Genomic DNA, 16,964 nt, shown 5'->3' with positions numbered 1-16,964 from the left:
TTCGTGCGCGGCAAGGATGGTAATATGGTGAAGAAGACCATCAAGACGTTGATGCCGATCCAACGTCGCGATATTCAAGAGCAAAAGACCGTGAAGAGAGAGGTGCAGAGCCCTGTCACCGGTTCTCAGAGCAATTTGAAAGGTTCTACGTCCCAGAGCAAGGATGATAATATCAAGACCGGTCGCGTAGATGAGACCGAGGCGCAGGTGCAGAAAATCGTTGCCTCGGTATTTAAGGAACACAAGATTCCGTTGAAGCATCAACAAAACGCTGGCCAGGATCCATCTAAGGACGTAGCACCGGTAACGAGATCACAAACCGCAACTCAGGACATTCGCAAGGATAACGATAAGACGGAGATCGTTGCGACTACTCCGAAGGCCGTTAATACGGTTAAAGTGATTAAAAGAATCGTGCTGAGGAAACCAGCGGCAGGAAGCAGTAACGAGGGAACACCGATCAGCACAGTATCTAGTATCAAGGATGGAGACACCAGCGTAACTAGCACTCCGGGCTCGCACAAAGTTAAGCGCGTGATTGTTCGTAGAATCATTCGGCAGGGCGATACTACCCGCGAAGTCATCATGAATCCGGACGGCACGGCGATAGATCCCGCAGAATTGGCGAAATTGCCGGCCGGCAACGTAGTGAAGCGAGTAGTGATGAAACGACCTTTTGACAAAAGTCAGAGTTTGGTGCAAGCGGTACTGCAATCTGCGGAGCAACGTCAAAAAGTAACCGATACGAGCATTCTGAACGAGAAATTTGAACTGAAGACCTCCTCTTCGCCCAGCAGTGGATCTGTAAGTACGCCGAAGAGCTCGATCTTATCGCAGAAGACGCAAGTGATTTCCCAGGGTCAGGATCAGGAAACCAAGGAGAAACTGGAACAACTGGAGAAGCGAGTCGAGCAACAGAGGTTGAAGATCGAGGAGCTTCAGGCAAGGAAGGCGCAGCAGGATTACGAGGCGATCGATGAGATGTTGCCGGAACGGCACGATGAATCCGAAGATGAGCAGCAGCTGCCGCTCAAGAGAGTATTCGTGAAACGGAAACAGAGTATATATGACGAGGAGCGAGAATACAATGACGATGTGGAAACAGAAACGAAGACTAATCCGATTCAAGAAGTAAAGAATGAAGTTAAGGAAGACTCAATGAAGGAAGAGGAAAAATCTGTCGAAGAAGAGACATTGGAGAATGTTGAGAAGGAAATCCAAAGCACATCGAAAACAACGGCGACAACCACCATCACCAGCAGCAGCAACTCTACTACCATAAACAGCACACCGTCCCCGAAGAAGGGTCCAACGATTTCGAGCAACAAGGTATACTCGAACAAGCGCTACATGATCGTAAAACATGGCGAAACGTCGGAAGTGGAAGAGATGAGTCGCGAATTGTGCAACATCTTGGAGACTACCGACAACGTGATGAAGATGCAGGAAACTGTGCTGAGCAACCTCACGCAAATTTCCGGCGTCGCGGCATCAGCATCAGATATAGACGCGTCAAATGTGCCTGCGAAGCTGACGACAGTCGATTCACCGATGGAGGTTGACGAGCAAATTGTTGGCCAAGAGTGCGAGATGCAGGTGGATAACGTGGACGGCACCAAGGAGGAGACTGCGATGGAAGTTGAGGTCATGCAGGAGACGGACGTTAAGTTGGAAACCGAAGTGGAAGAGCCTGCGCAGGTGAGCGTTACGCAAGCAGAGAGTCAGCCTGAGGGCGCAACTTTGTCGCTGGACACCCAGGATCTTTCCGAGGCCGCCTCGATTTTCGAGTCGTCGGAGGACGTGATGGAGACCGTGGTGCAGAAACCGACGACCGATACACTGAACGAATCTGTTATTGAGCTGCCGCAAGGTAACGACACCATCAATCTGAACGATACCAACGACAGTCAGGACAGTCTGGAAGATAAACTTTCGCAAATGGAAGGTTAAGAGAGGTTTGATTCTATTTTATTCGTTTGTCTATTTTATTGAAGTGCTGCGTCAAATAAAAAATCGTACTCTCGAAATTTGCTAGGTGTCCTATTATTGGTAATTAATTTTGATATTATCAATAAATAAATTGCGGTGTTCAGTTTGAGTAACGTCAATATTAACATCTTGATTATGACGTGTATTATTGCTGGATTAATATTGTTTACGTAATAGTTGTACAAACAAAATACAAAACTAATAATATTGTATTGCAGTTATGAAGTAATACAACATTGCAATGAAATTAATTTTGTATGCAAAGGATATCTTAAAATCACTTTAAAAATAAAATCTAAAATTATGTTGAAAAATACTGTTATTAAGAAATTTTAGACTCTCAGTGTGAAATATAAATTTAAGTTTTCATAGATCGAAAAAAATTAATTTAATGAGATTTAATTGGATTTAATTGATATTGAAACAAAAAATTATATAACTAAATACTATAGTTTTAATGAAAAATTAATTTTTCTTGAAACTGATGCATTGCTACCTAGCTCTTTCTAGCTCATTGAAATTAATTTGTTACTATTACTTTTTTTTTGTTTAAGATGTAACTCGATTACATGCGTTATTATTTTATTATTACAAATTATATAATTTTATCTTAATTTAATGTAATTTTCTCTCCGCTTCTGCAAAATGTTACAGAATATCGATATAACTTTACAATAAATAATTTTGAGAATTATATTTAAATTATAATTTAAAGTTTTAATAATTTTAACATTTTTTGAAGAATTGAATTCTTATATTCAAGTTAATAAGAATATTGGTCGAAAAATATTCTTTTAATGAGAATTGTTTCACTTTCGCGAAATCTAGAGTTTTGAAGCAAAAAACTTAAAGATGCTTCAGAAAAATTTTGACATAATCTTAATGAGATTGACACGATATTATCATTCGTTCACAATCATTGAAACGATCGTAACAATAAAATCATAAAAAGTGATTGTATATATGTATTTGATTTAAAGAGATTCTTCTGTAAAAGAATCTTTACTTGATCTGGTTATAATATTATTATTAATAACTTCAGTGAGGTTATATTGAATGTTATAAAATTTATTTGTTATCAATCCATCTTTTGCACGATGGGAAAGAGATTAGAATTAAAAATAAAACATGATTATAAAAAAATTCTATAGATTCAGTATAAAAATTTAAATATAACTTGCAGAAGTATTTATTGTAAAGATCGATATTCTCTAACTTTTGTGGCAGGGATTGAAAGAGAATTATATTGAATTATAAAAATAAAATTATATATTTTATAATAATATTTTTTATAAATAATAATTAATATTATATTATATTATATAATAATACATTATTATTAATAATAATATATAATAATATTTTTTAACATAAAGCAATCTTTTGCATGCAAAATGAATTTTATTTATTACTTGCTTCGTAATTGCAATGTTATATTTATCTGATTTTATTTTTTAATTTTCCCTCGTGCAGGATGAATTGATAGTAATGAAAATAACTGGTAATTAAACTTCAACATTTTAAAATCGAATCAATCATGTGAAGATGCTTTTACAGAAGGATTTCACATTTTTTTAATTTGAATAAATGTCACTTTTTAAGATTTGGTTTCGATGATTGTGGCCGGGAGATAATCGTGTCAATCCTATTAAGATTATGTCAAATTTATTCTGGCGCAGCTTCAATATTTTTGCTTGAAAATTATAGACTTCGTAAAGGTAAAGCGGTTCTCGTAAGTTTGAGTCATTTATTTCGAGACTGGCGAATGTTGATGCTACTTTAATAATTTTATGTATCAACACATCAAAAAATCTATTTAAGAATTTTATTTTACATTTTTTCACAATTGTATAATTATGTTTCTAAAAGAATGGTATGCAAAGAGAATTTCTACTCTTATGATGCTTTCTTGATTTCGTCTCTTATTTATTTCTTACATGTCTCGATTTTTCAAAATTCGACTTATGCTGTTTTCGAAATGAAGAGATCTCTGTAGATTGAAAAGAACATTGATTAAACTTGTTCGTGATACCTTCTGATTTCGAGTGTTATCCTTTAATTTGGCACATTGCAATGAAAAAAATGTATATAAATATATAGACAGCCACTGGATGGTTTTATCGGCTCCCATTTTCCCAAAATTAAAGTCATGAGAAACGTATACATATATATACAATATTTTTTCTTTTTTACACATTTGTCTTGACTAACGAAGAAATCTCATGGTTCTTACATTCGTCAAATTTGTCTATTTTTCAACATTAAAATTTGATATGCAACCAGTTGTATCAACCGGTTGTTTGTTATTCGTCAACCCTCTTTTATCCTTCAAATTAAATCATGTTTTCTATCTTTAAGAATGATCAATATATAATTCATTTATAATCCATAGTATATGATTAAAAAAAGATATCTGTATTAATAAATGAAAATGTGTTAGAATAATTTATATATAAAAATTTTCTGTTGTAGATATAATTTTGCTATAATTTTCAAAGTACGGCTGCAAAATTGCGTTAATCAGATTTTAGTACTGACTGAAATTAGTATGAATCGAAGACAATTGTCACAGTCCACATTGTCTATTAGCATAATTAAACTGATCATTCTTTTTGATTTATTATTTTTTTGAGTATCATAATCGCAATTTTTTCTTTTTCATAATACGTTATTAATGCAATGGATTCTGATTTTGCGCGAATCAGTATATTTATAACGTTGGGAACATAAAAGATAATGAAGTACTAGCTATACATATGACGACAGTGTAATCATATATCCAAAATTATTTCGATAATTAGTTTTGAAATCGATAACATGTAGGTTATCCGATACTTTGTGCAAGATATTTGAAATGTATGAAATACAAAGTATATGGTGTGTAAATGTAAGAAGAGCCCTCGACGATTTTGTATGCCTGTCCTCCATCCTTTCTCTTAACATTCTCTTAACATTCATCCAAATATTCAAATAGGTAAGAGAATACAAAAATTATATATAATATGTATACACACAGTATAATTATCTAATACAATATTTTATTAGTTACAAAAAGATGAACATATAATTAGAAGAATTTATATAAAAAAAAAGAAACAGACTTTATTCCGTACACATTACATATAATTCTTACATTTAGGATAATATATGTATTCTGGGTCATATTATTACATAAATATATATCTATTAATTATATATATGTATAAAATATATAATGCAATAACTATACTTTCATTTATGGAAGAAATGCATATTGTTGCGAGTGTATTAAATATATATGTAGATGAATTAAAGATCACGTATGCGTGATCATGTTTGAGAATTAGTCATATTTTTACGACGTGCTTTTACAAGATTAGTGGTTTTTAACCAAATATTAGCTCTCATGCATGTAGGTATGAAAGATTCTCAGAGAACATCCACGGTGAATAAGTAGGAAATATCTTTAAAATCGATTATAAATTCGCGTGTAAACTTGCGCGAAATGGTTACAAACATGCATCTGTATTAATCTAACATTAAGCGAAATGATCGAAAAGTCACGCAAGCGCAGAAATTAAATAAATATATTAATAAAAATAGATATGGTTTATAAAAATATAATGAATAATTCCATTGAGGCAAATTTTTTTTATCCACACATTGTTTAATATTAAAAATAAAATATTTTTATACGTGTGATTAAATTAATTAATTATTAAACTATTAGAGAATCATTAATTATTACAACATTGCGTGGTCAGTCTTAATTAAACAAGAATAAACATTATTAGAAATTAAATTAAGTCTTGATGATTTTCACTGATGATAAGAGAGCAATGAATACTTAAAAACATGTTGAAATAAAAATTTTGAAAATTGTTTACTTATGTTTATATTGATGAAAAGAGGCGATATATATACATTTATTGAAGTGCTCTGATTGTCATAATTAAACATAAAATCAAATATCGAAATATCAAATACATTTAGCAAATTGCGTGATTTTTCAATTTTATTAATGAAGCGCGGTAAGAATTTAGTCGAATGTTTCATTTAATTATTGAAATACATACAATTGTAATATCAAACTGCATGCATCACTTAATTATTGACAAAATGTCGGTATTGTAAAATATTTTATAGCAAAAAATTTCTTTCGTTTTCTTCATATATTCGTCCCTATATTTATTTTTATACGATTCGAGAGACGATCTAAAAATGTATTATATAATTAAATTGTAATTAATTATTTAATTTATGTAATTACAATTTTATGAATATTATAAAAAGAATTTTCGAAAATTATTATATTTTACATTCTATTGTTTTTTTAATTGAAATTAAATTAATGCTTTATAATTTAAATAGAATTGTTAATATAGACAACAAAAATGTGAAAATTGTATAAAAGAAATTGTACTTTTTATTTCAAGATTAATTGTGGTTGCAATAAAATTGCATTTCTAGATTGTCTTCAGCGATTATTTATAGGAATCGACATTCTCAATATTCTTTTAAAAAATAATACAATTTAATTTTACAATTTTAAAATGGTTTTGCAATTTGCGCTTCGTGATATTTACAATAAAAGCTGACTAATAATTCTTATCACGTTATCGATAAGACAATTGACGAACTGACAAGACTGTTAAAGTTGAGATTAGAGCATCAAGCGGGATTCACGTTTTTCCTGGCGGTAAGATTCTGCAACTGTAAAACAAGGATGTTCGGTTTTCCCTTTTTTCCATATATGCGAAAGTATTCTTTATTCTACAAGCGAATTACTAAATTGTTTTCGTGTATGTCTGGGCATCTTCGTACCTTAAAGTCCGTTATGTCCGCTGTCAATATACTCGAACCTCTGTGGGACAGAGACGATCGTACTTATTGTTAGAAATGAAATTTTTTCTTATTTCGAAAAAACTCGTGCAGATTTAATAAGGTAGTTGTGAGATTTTATAAAGAACAAATAGGAGAGTAGTCAAAAAATAAGTAAGAAAATTCCACTTAAAAAAAACAAGGATTTGACTTTTGCATTTCATCATTAATTAAAAAATTTCTGAATAATTATTGTTTCGATTTTAAGATTTTTGATGAAAAAGATAAAAGTATAATAGATAAAAAATTACTTTATATAAATTGGTTCTTGTATGATAATAATTTTTTGTCTCTCGATTTTTTTAAATTTCAAAAATAAAATCTATTTAATTTTTTTATCTATTGCATTTTGCAATTATGCATTGCGAGGATACATGCATTTGCTATATATGTATATACATATATATTATAGATACTTTTTGTCCCATAAAAAATTGGATAAATATTTGAGCTTATAAGATTTCAGAATTCCATCGATAATGAAAAAAAAATTGTAAATTATAGCAAATATTAATCTAAGAAAGTTAATGCGTGCGTCAGAGTGATTTTTAAGCGGATTAAATCTTGTTAATGCTTAGGAAGATGCCAGACTTACATTATAAATATATATTTAGAAAATTGTTTAATTAAGCCAATTGTAAAATTAAGCCATTTTCCAGATATTAAAAATCAAAAGTTCATATATAGCATAATATTTAATTTTTAATAATTATTGGGAACTTCTTTTAGATATTATGTAAAGAAACTTATAAAAAATAAAATTAATTTTACTAAGAAAAATGTAGAAAATTAAATAAAATTTAAAAATTAACAAATTAAGAAATTTATCGAAAATAAATAATTTTGAAAATTAATTCTCTTTTTGCCGAAAATTGAGAATTAATTATATCTTTGATTGGCAATGAAATATTTTATATTCATGTCTGAAAGTGGCTTCACATTCTTGTGGTATAATGTACCTCTTTCTCCTCGTTGGCAACGGAGGCATAAGTCCTGGTGGGAGCTTCCGGTTCCTTGGCGGGCCCAACTGCATGCACATAAATTAACGCGCCGGCGATGCCACCCATAATTGGGCCTACCCAGTAAACCCAGTGATCATGAAAAGCACCCATGACCACGGCGCTTCCCAGTGAACGCGCCGGATTCATCCCGGCGCCTGTTCGCGGTATCTAATTATTACAAAAATATTCTTATATAGAGGTATAAAATAATTTAATTTGATCGAAGGAAGAACTAATTTCTCCTTCATCGTTGTATGTATCTATTTTAATAATGTTTTATTAATTACAAATTTCGCATTTTATAATGTACAACTTTAAGTAAATTTTACATTAACATTATTGTAAAAAATATAATTTTAGAATATACATTAAAGTGGAATATAATCTTAAATAATATAAAAATGTTGAAATTTTGAATTTAAAGGTCTAATTTAAAATTTTTGTTAAATAATAAAATGCGCGTTTGTAATTATCGAAACACTTACGCCGACAATATGACCGACGGTGACTACCAGGCCGATTAAAAGTGGTGCGATGCCTTTGCTGTCTGGTTTTGCGGCGTCGCACGCACCGCAAATCACCAGAACCAAGATCAACGCGAGGAAGAACTCCACGCCGAGTCCTTGGACCGGGGTGATCCCGTGAGAGAGCTTTACTACACCTAGAGAACTTTCCATCGAATCCGCCGAAAGAGCCCGCAGAATCGCCGAGCCAGCGATGGCACCCGCACATTGTGCAACGATATATAAGATGCCTCTGATGATTGGCACCTACCGAGAATGTAACAATCAGAATCTTATCTTAATAGATAATCAGGATAATAGATAACAATATAGGATATAATCAGGATAATAGATAATAGATAACTATTCAGGTTTAAAAAAAATAAACTTGAACATAACATCAAGATAATTAAACACACACACAAATTATGCAATTAATGCAATTAGTATTCAATCAAAATTCAAGATTTATCAATGATATGATTATTATTGAAAATTCTACTAATGCATCATTTCTTTATTGAATTTTATTTATAAGAATTGATTAATTTAAGGAGGAATTGATCGTCGTTCCTTTTTATTTTTTTATTTAGACGATTCCACGGTTTGTGGATCAATTTTCATCGCGTAATATCGAATTCCTTGGATGAGTATTAATTTCATTTGTGGAATAAAATATAGCTGATTCTCGGTTACACAATTTATATACATCGGATTTATAGCGACTTAGAACCATATTTAAGAAAACTTGAAGTAAAAATAAATAATAATAACGAAGAGCAATCTAAGTATAAAAAATGAAGAAAAAGTTAACTTATTTTTCATGAATCATATAAGTTAAGTATGACAATTATTTTGACATTTAATATAAATACCATTTACTACAAGTGTTTTTATATTTTATACGTTTTGCTATTTTATTTAATTTTTGCAATTAAGGGTAAACATTTTGATCAAAGTACACAAATATACGATTTGTCACTTTACCTTGCCAATGATGATAAGACCACACGTGACCGCCGGGTTGACGTGACCGCCAGAAACGTGACCTATCCCCTGAATTGCGCTTGCCACTACCAGACCGAAGGCCAGACCGATGGCGACAACATTGTCAGTTACCACGGCACCGCAGCCGAAAAAGTTGAGCAACAGGGTGCCGAGAAATTCTGCCAAAAGACCTCGAGGGAGACCAGCCTTCTTGTCGGTAAGTTCATCAGCGCCCAGGGCGTTTTTTAGATTCACCATCTGCGCCAAAAATTTCAGAAAAATTAAGTAGAAAATAAATACAAAATAAAATATAGGGAAAAAAGAATAAGAGAGAAAGAATAGAAAGAAGTATTGTGATAAGAATCATTTATTTGGTTGTTGAAACAACCAAAGGTTTTAATACAAATTTGGAGTAATGGAAAAAGTTGGAAATATTTTTGATGTTTATTAGAAAATACATATATACTCATACAAAGATGTTTCCTTATATTTTTACATTACTATAAAATAATAATTTTTATTAAGATACATAATTGCTATCTATAGGTAGCACGAAAGATGAAAGTAAAGATATTCTTTTTGAATATATAGATAAAAAATATTCGATTTTTATGTACAATATGAATGAATGAAGTTCTGTAGAGGAAGTGTTCGTTTTTCTTCCTTTCCGGATTCATATAAAATTTAATAGACTTTTTTTGCGTTGTGTAACACTTTCTTAGCGATGTTTAGCGATATTCTGTCGATCAACAAACTGGCGGATCTAGATCGAGGACACGCGTTTTACGAGCATATAGCCGCGACGAAAGCTTCAACAGACTGCATTACGTATGCAGATCGTCATATCCTCGTCTCGAATTACTTAATCGCTCTAAAGCTTGATCATCACCTACACGTCTTGATTAAGATCAGCTTTTCTTCTGTGATCAAAACAGCGAGATCTAAATAAATTTGCTTAATGAAGTATTTCTCATTTCAATAAACATTTTATTAAGCAACGAATTGTGTTATATAATATTGAAAAAAACAATCGGTTTTGTTTTCTTCAATATTCCATATAAAATCACGTATTATCTTAATCATACACTGAGAAAAAAAATTGTTAACTAAATCGTTCAACTAATTATTATTTTGTTAATTGAACATATAGAAGTATTTAAATTAAAATACAACAAATCTGATATAACATGTTTTGACTTAAATATTTATATGTTCAATTAACAAAATAATAATTAGTAGAACGATTTTGTCAAGTTATCAACTTTTTTTCTCAGTGATGTTAATTAAGTTTATTTGAAAGACAAACACTATTTTGTGTTTTACATATAATTTTGAGATATTAGTTTTTCTTTTCTTAATATCTGATTAAGCATAAAAGAGAAACATTTTCCCCCAAAAATATCCCATACGGTAGAGAGATTACGTAATTTCATGGTCGTCATTACTAAAGTCGTAAGCTGAGATGATCGGATCCTACACATGATGTCACAGTTTCAAGATTGTTCTTCCTTCGCATCCGTCCGTATATGTGTCATAAAACTATTTGTCGCTTTTATGCGACCGATTTGCTAAATCGCGCGTTACGAAATCACGATAATTATTAAAGGAACCGAATTTATTTGTTGATTCTTTTATGCGATTTGCGCGATCGATATTTTGTTTTCTCAGCCTCGATGTGTATTTTCGCGAATGTTTAGATTGTAAACAGCAATGAAGCTTAAATTAGGGACCTGCAGAAATTTTCAGGTCGAGCAGTATTTTTACACAATTTATACTGTGTAACAACACTGATTTTATTTAAGAAATATTTTGCAAAATTTAGGATGCAGTAATTATTTTTAATATTTATTTTACATAAATGTCACATCGCAAATATTAATTTTATAATTCAATAATCTTAAGTTTATTAACATTAATATAATTAATACCAATGTGTTTATTGCAAATTATAATTGTAAAATTTTTCATATGCAAGATATCTGAAAATTCGACATTTTAAAAAGACAAACTCTCAACATCAATTGTCAATCAAATTTTTTCCAGCTAAACATTTTGAATATTTTGAATTTATTTCTGAAAATTCCCTTAAAGTTTCGTGGAATGTTCTGTTCATTAGCTTTGCATTTTCTCATATAGCGTAATTGGCTAAATTAATGAATTCCGCCTGACAATTTCACGGGATCGTAAAAGCGACAATGTTCGCACATTAATACAGCGGTCGACGTACGACACCGTCGGGAAATTCTGTGAAAGTACGACCTCCGATCTTTATTTCCATCATTTATTTACCTTTGCCTCCATTTATCCGATTGCTTTTAACAGAGTCGCGGCCGCGGCACTAATTTAACAAATGCGTTAATCACGTTACAAGTACGATTTCACGTTGTTGAGAAATCGCCTCTGCTAATGTTTCAAACAATTATTTATCATTTGCTCTAGCAAATCTCTGTACGTTAGAATTATAAATGTTTTACAAGAGCCTGAAAAATCACTTGACATTTTTTTGAAAATCCAAAAACTATTATCTAATTTTAAAAATACAAAAAGCGTACTTTTATTTATTTAATTTACATATCGTTTTGCACTATATTATCAGTTACATATTTTTTTATTATATTATTATTATTATTTATTAATTTAATATCACATATTATATATTATATAATTTTGATATTTCGCAAGTATTTGATGATAATTTCTTTAATTCGAGATATATTTGTGTTTGATCATAATAAATGATTATAATTATTTAATAAAAAATTATAATAAGTAATAAAATTAAAAGGTCAACTTAACGAGCTAATTGATTAAGTGTTAAAAATTTTTTTTTTTTATTCTACGTCATGAAAATAATACAAATGAAAATTAGTAAACGTTTCAACTGTACGACAGTCTTTATGAATACAAATATCGCCTTGCTAACATATCAATAAATTAAATAATTTGGAAAGGCAGAACTTATCATACATGTAAAATATATAGACTTATGAAAAAACGCAGTATAACACATCATACTTGTTGGCTTGAATTACGGCTGTGATCGTGCGAATTAATCGTTAAAGAGCCTAATCTCGAACATCAGATTTCTGTAGTTCTTTTTGAATGATGTTCGAGATTAGGCTCTTTAACGACTAATTCGAACGATCAGCTGTAATTCAAGCCAACAAGTATGATGTGTTATACTGCGTTTTTTTATAAGTCTATATATTTTACATGTATGATAAGTTCTGTCTTTCCAAATTATTTAATTTATTGATATGTTAGCAAGGCGATATTTGTATTGATAAAGACTGTCGTATAGTTGAAACGTTTACTAATTTTCATTTGTATTATTTTCATGACGTAGAATAAAAAAAAAAAAAATTTTAACACCTAATCAATTAGCTCGTTAAGTTGGCCTTTTAATTTTATTACTTATTTTAATTTTACACGAGCCGAAATTTATTTTTCATTATATATAAAAAATTATAATTTTCTTGTTATGTATATATGAAATTACAATCGATCCAACATTCGCGACAAAATATTCAAACTTTTATAAAATAGTATTTTTAATATGAACTATTTAAATTAATTTCTCAAAAAACAATTGTCAAGTATTAGAAATAGCGCATGAATGAATGAATCGTAAACTGCAACTAGCAAAATCTCGAACTAAAAATTTTTTGGCCTAAAACTCGCCTTTGTTCCTCGTGTCTTTTTTGTCATAAGTTTTTTTCTATTTCTATTTACGCCCTACTTGCTTTTCGCACGCTTTACTACATTCAGCAGCGAAGAAAAGAAGGTCCGTCCTTCGCGACGCGATTATCGATATCGGTGTTCCACCTGGCGGCAATAAAATCCCCTCTTTCTATCTCACCTGAGAATCCCCCTCGGATTTCCTCCTCTACGAGGAGCCTATTGCCGTTGATCGTTCCGCGAAAGCAAAGACCGGTCGATTCGGAAACATAAATCGCCCGTTAGATCCTCGGCGATTTATCGCCGACCGTTAGAGAGATCGTTATCCCTATATGGTCTCTCAGGATTTTTCCCCTCCATTTATTTGATTTTTCTCAACTGGACACCGTACAACTTCTTCGGGATCCCTTTAAAGGATCGCTCGACCATGTCGGGCCGGCGATCCACTCGTTCCACTTTATAAGCCATGGCTTTTTCAATGCATCGTTAATCGGCATAGGTTTAATTTTACTTCAATTCGTTTAATGGTAGAATTGCACATTTATATAATTTCTATAGATATACAATTTAATTCTTAAATTAAATTTTATTTTACTAAAAATTTGTGTTAATCCATATAAATTTTATGATACTTTTTATCCTTGTATTTTGTCATTATTTGCATATGATTGCATTTTTAATATAACTTATATTATTATTTTAATTTAATTTCGAATTTAATCTAAATGCTCATTTATTTCTTGAACACTTTGTACGATTGATATATTTACAATCACGTGTTTGATAGAAACAAAATATCTTATTGAATCATTTATTTTATGAAATAAGATTTTTAAAAAGTAAAATTATTTAATACGAAGAATCTTTATATATTTATATTAATTAATATATTTCATATTTTCTTTCAAAATTAGGATCTTATTAATTGTGTATTTTAAATGAGCACTGCGACACGTGTTTATTCATATGGTTGTATATGGATGGAAAATTGGGAGCAATATAAATCATCGCGTGGCTTCTGTGAAAACAGCGCACGATAAAAGCAAAAATAGTTAAAATGTTCGCATAAATGTCACGTATCTACTAAAAATAATCACAATTTACATTACGCATCTCGCATGCATCTCACATTAAATCGCTAGTCTGATTTGAATCGTAAAAAGCTTGGTTTCGCATTTAAAGCAGCGCAATTGCATTTCAACCTTTTAACCGCGATAACAGTCTAAATATATGTTTCTCTGATTGGAAACCCACGTGTTTATTACCATACTACATTGAGCTTTTCCGGCCGATTTTGCTATTTATTGTACAATGTTGAAACATTGAATATTTTCATTATAGTAAATGTTATTGAATTTTCAATTTTAACAATCAGCTACGTTATTTGTTTTTAATTATACCTATGTATATTATTAAACCTATCTAAGTATATATAAATAATTAATAAGTAAAAATTATAAATATATACTCTCTAAATTTCTTGGAGTGAAAATCGAACAGTCTCATTCCAAAAGATTGAAATTTTACTCCAAGTTCCTGTTTGATTTTAACTCCAAGAAATTTAGAGAGTGCGCAAATATATATACAAAAATTGAAATAAATAAAATGATCTCGACTCACCCTAAATCTCGTAACTCTGACGTTGATATACTAAATCCTTTCTAGTTCTGCCAAAAGCTGCTCGCGAGTTCTTGAGAGTTCGTCCAGAATCGTTGAATGGTCCTTTGATAAATCCTCGAAAATTTGTTAATTGCGGGTATTATTCGAGAGTTATTTGAGATTCTGTCGAATTTTTCCAAGAGCCTTTGAAGCAGAGCTGATTTACGATGAGGCCGAGATGACTCCTTGAGAGCGACCGAACGACAACTGTCGCAAGTAAAGCTCTCAGGCCGGTCGGGTCTCACGTAGGTAGGTATCTGTTCTGGTACTCTACCGGCTGGCTGGCTGACAGCAGAGTAGAAGGGATATCGCGGTTAAAAGTGGCAAATGCAGGCGCGTAAACAACGATGGATGAGTCCGCGCGCGGAATGTACGCGGATATTGTGATGAATCCAGCGGCTTAACTTTGAAAATTGCCATTGATAAGATTGTGAAAAAGATATCTCGACATTTTCGTTACGATTAAATGTGTGTGATTTAGGGATTTGACATTCCGTATTCAAAGATTCGCAATTCAAACTATTATAAGTATTTAAATTAAAATATTGAAATTCGAAAATTACATTTTATTATAATAATAATTAATAAAAAAATTATGAAAATCGTGATATTAAAATTGTAAATATTTCAAGAAAATTTCCATGTTTTAAACTTTCTAAAGGATACTTGGATTTTTCGCAATTACTGTGAAAGTTCTTGACTGTTTTTAAAGAGAATGTATTAAGGACAATTTATTCCGTGCTTGTACTTGTTTCCAACTTACCTTTTGACCTCTGTGTTGCAATCTTTTCTCTCCAATTCTCTATGCAATGCGATTGCTTTAGGAAGTTAGAAAGCAGACAAGAAACTAGTTTGAGTGACGATATTGTCTGAAATAATCGAGAATTATTTCATTTAAAATGATAAAATTTTAGAATAATATTTTGACAAAAATATATTCTTATATACATATATTTCAACAAAATTTTAATAATCTGTACAAATAACTTCTATTCGGAATACAAAAGAAATGTCGTGATGCAATTTTTCTCGTAGCGAATAGATTTCTTTCCCTTCGAACTTCTTTCGATTGTAGTTTTTCCGAAACGTGTAATCGGAAATGGCAGTTTCCCGGTAAGAAAAGAAAAGTTTCAACGGTACTTCCTTGCAGAGCACGCGATGCATAACGAAGGGGGAATCATCTAACCGCAACGACGACTACTCTGCTAAGGATGATGAATTCATTCTAGCCTTCACCTTTGCGATTAAACGCGTTCTATACGCGTTATAATTTTTCTTTTCATTTATTTCAATCATTTTTCTTTATTTCGATTTATTTCTCATGTAGACTCTAAATATTTTTAAATTGGTCTGCGATAAATTTATTTTACAAAAGTAACAAAATCATTCTTTTACGTTTAAATCTTTATTTAATTTTATTCTTTATTCTTCTTTTTATTTTTATTTCAAACTTTTTCTATTTGTCTATTTTACTTTGCTTATTTTGATTTTATTTTCTTATTTAGCTTGTATATTTATTTATCTCAAGTATATTTTTATTTTACTTTAATTTTCAAATTTAATCGTTTTCTTTGTTATTTCTCTCAGCGTGCTTGAGTTTACTCTCCTAGATTTAATTAGTCGTATAATTTGCACAAAACATAAAATCTCAAATGAAAAAGATTTCGAATAAATATAAAGATTCGGCGGTAGCGCGTTAATATCTTTAAATTCGAATCATTGGTCCTGCTGTCTTTAATGTTCTTTTTATCTTGTTGAATTAGTCGCGCAAGCAAGTCGAGTGTCATCGCGACAATCGACGTATACCATAAATCAATTGACGACATTCAGAAAATGCGGAGGCGGAATCGGAGGCGCGAGCGACGCGAGAAAATGTTAAGTAGTTGTTCGATCAATTCGTGTAACCCGAAACGCGATTCATCACGCACAATCATTCTTATATTCAACGATGATGAGTCCCGCGCGTATAATAAAAATAAATACATGCAGATAAAATGTGCAAAAATACTATTAGAGTTATTGAATATTGCATGAATTAATGCATGAATTTTTCATATTATTGAACGAAAAATATTTACCTCACTTTTAAGAAAAATTGTTTTAATTTATTTCGCTAATTAGCGACTTTTAAATGTCTATCTCATCAAAAATATACATATATAGTTGCAAATAATAAAAATTAGAAATTTTTAATATAAAAAAATAAAAAAGTTAAATTTTATGTAATTCTTTTGCATCGATTTTATGATTAATGCAATAAGAATGAAGAAGTATGACAAGAATTGAA

At 30.8% G+C, this 16,964-nt stretch overlaps 2 protein-coding genes across 4 annotated transcripts in view; one reads left to right on the top strand and one right to left on the bottom strand.

The window, feature by feature from the left end:
* The window catches only part of LOC114928736 (uncharacterized), a 99,259-nt gene extending 93,742 nt beyond the window's left edge, over positions 1 to 5,517 (top strand). The window contains 1 exon segment of the mRNA XM_085482880.1: positions 1 to 5,517. Coding sequence (XP_085339006.1) covers positions 1 to 1,950 — 1,950 coding nt within the window. The 3' untranslated portion in view covers positions 1,951 to 5,517.
* Positions 3,691 to 14,956, bottom strand: LOC114928724 (aquaporin AQPAn.G). 3 transcript variants are annotated; one of them, XM_029300002.2, is made up of 6 exons: positions 14,639 to 14,956; positions 9,341 to 9,598; positions 8,336 to 8,620; positions 7,809 to 8,018; positions 6,793 to 6,832; positions 3,691 to 6,681 (listed from the first exon to the last, which is right to left on the bottom strand). In XM_029300002.2, the coding sequence occupies exons 2-5, from the start codon at positions 9,596 to 9,598 to the stop codon at positions 6,794 to 6,796; spliced, it is 792 nt and encodes a 263-aa protein (XP_029155835.1). In that variant the 5' UTR covers positions 14,639 to 14,956; the 3' UTR covers positions 3,691 to 6,681; position 6,793. The 3 variants fall into 3 exon arrangements, with proteins under 3 accessions (XP_029155835.1, XP_029155834.1, XP_029155833.1); XM_029300001.2 differs by having other exon boundaries at positions 3,691 to 6,832; XM_029300000.2 differs by lacking the exon at positions 6,793 to 6,832.
* Positions 14,957 to 16,964: the final 2,008 nt, after the last annotated feature.

This window comes from Nylanderia fulva, unplaced genomic scaffold, assembly GCF_048542155.1.
Source record: "Nylanderia fulva isolate GAGA-0341 unplaced genomic scaffold, ASM4854215v1 Scaffold22, whole genome shotgun sequence".
In the NCBI taxonomy this organism is placed as follows: domain Eukaryota; kingdom Metazoa; phylum Arthropoda; class Insecta; order Hymenoptera; family Formicidae; genus Nylanderia; species Nylanderia fulva.
The sequence above is the reverse complement of the archived record's forward strand: the minus strand, read 5'-3'. Positions and strand labels throughout refer to the sequence as shown.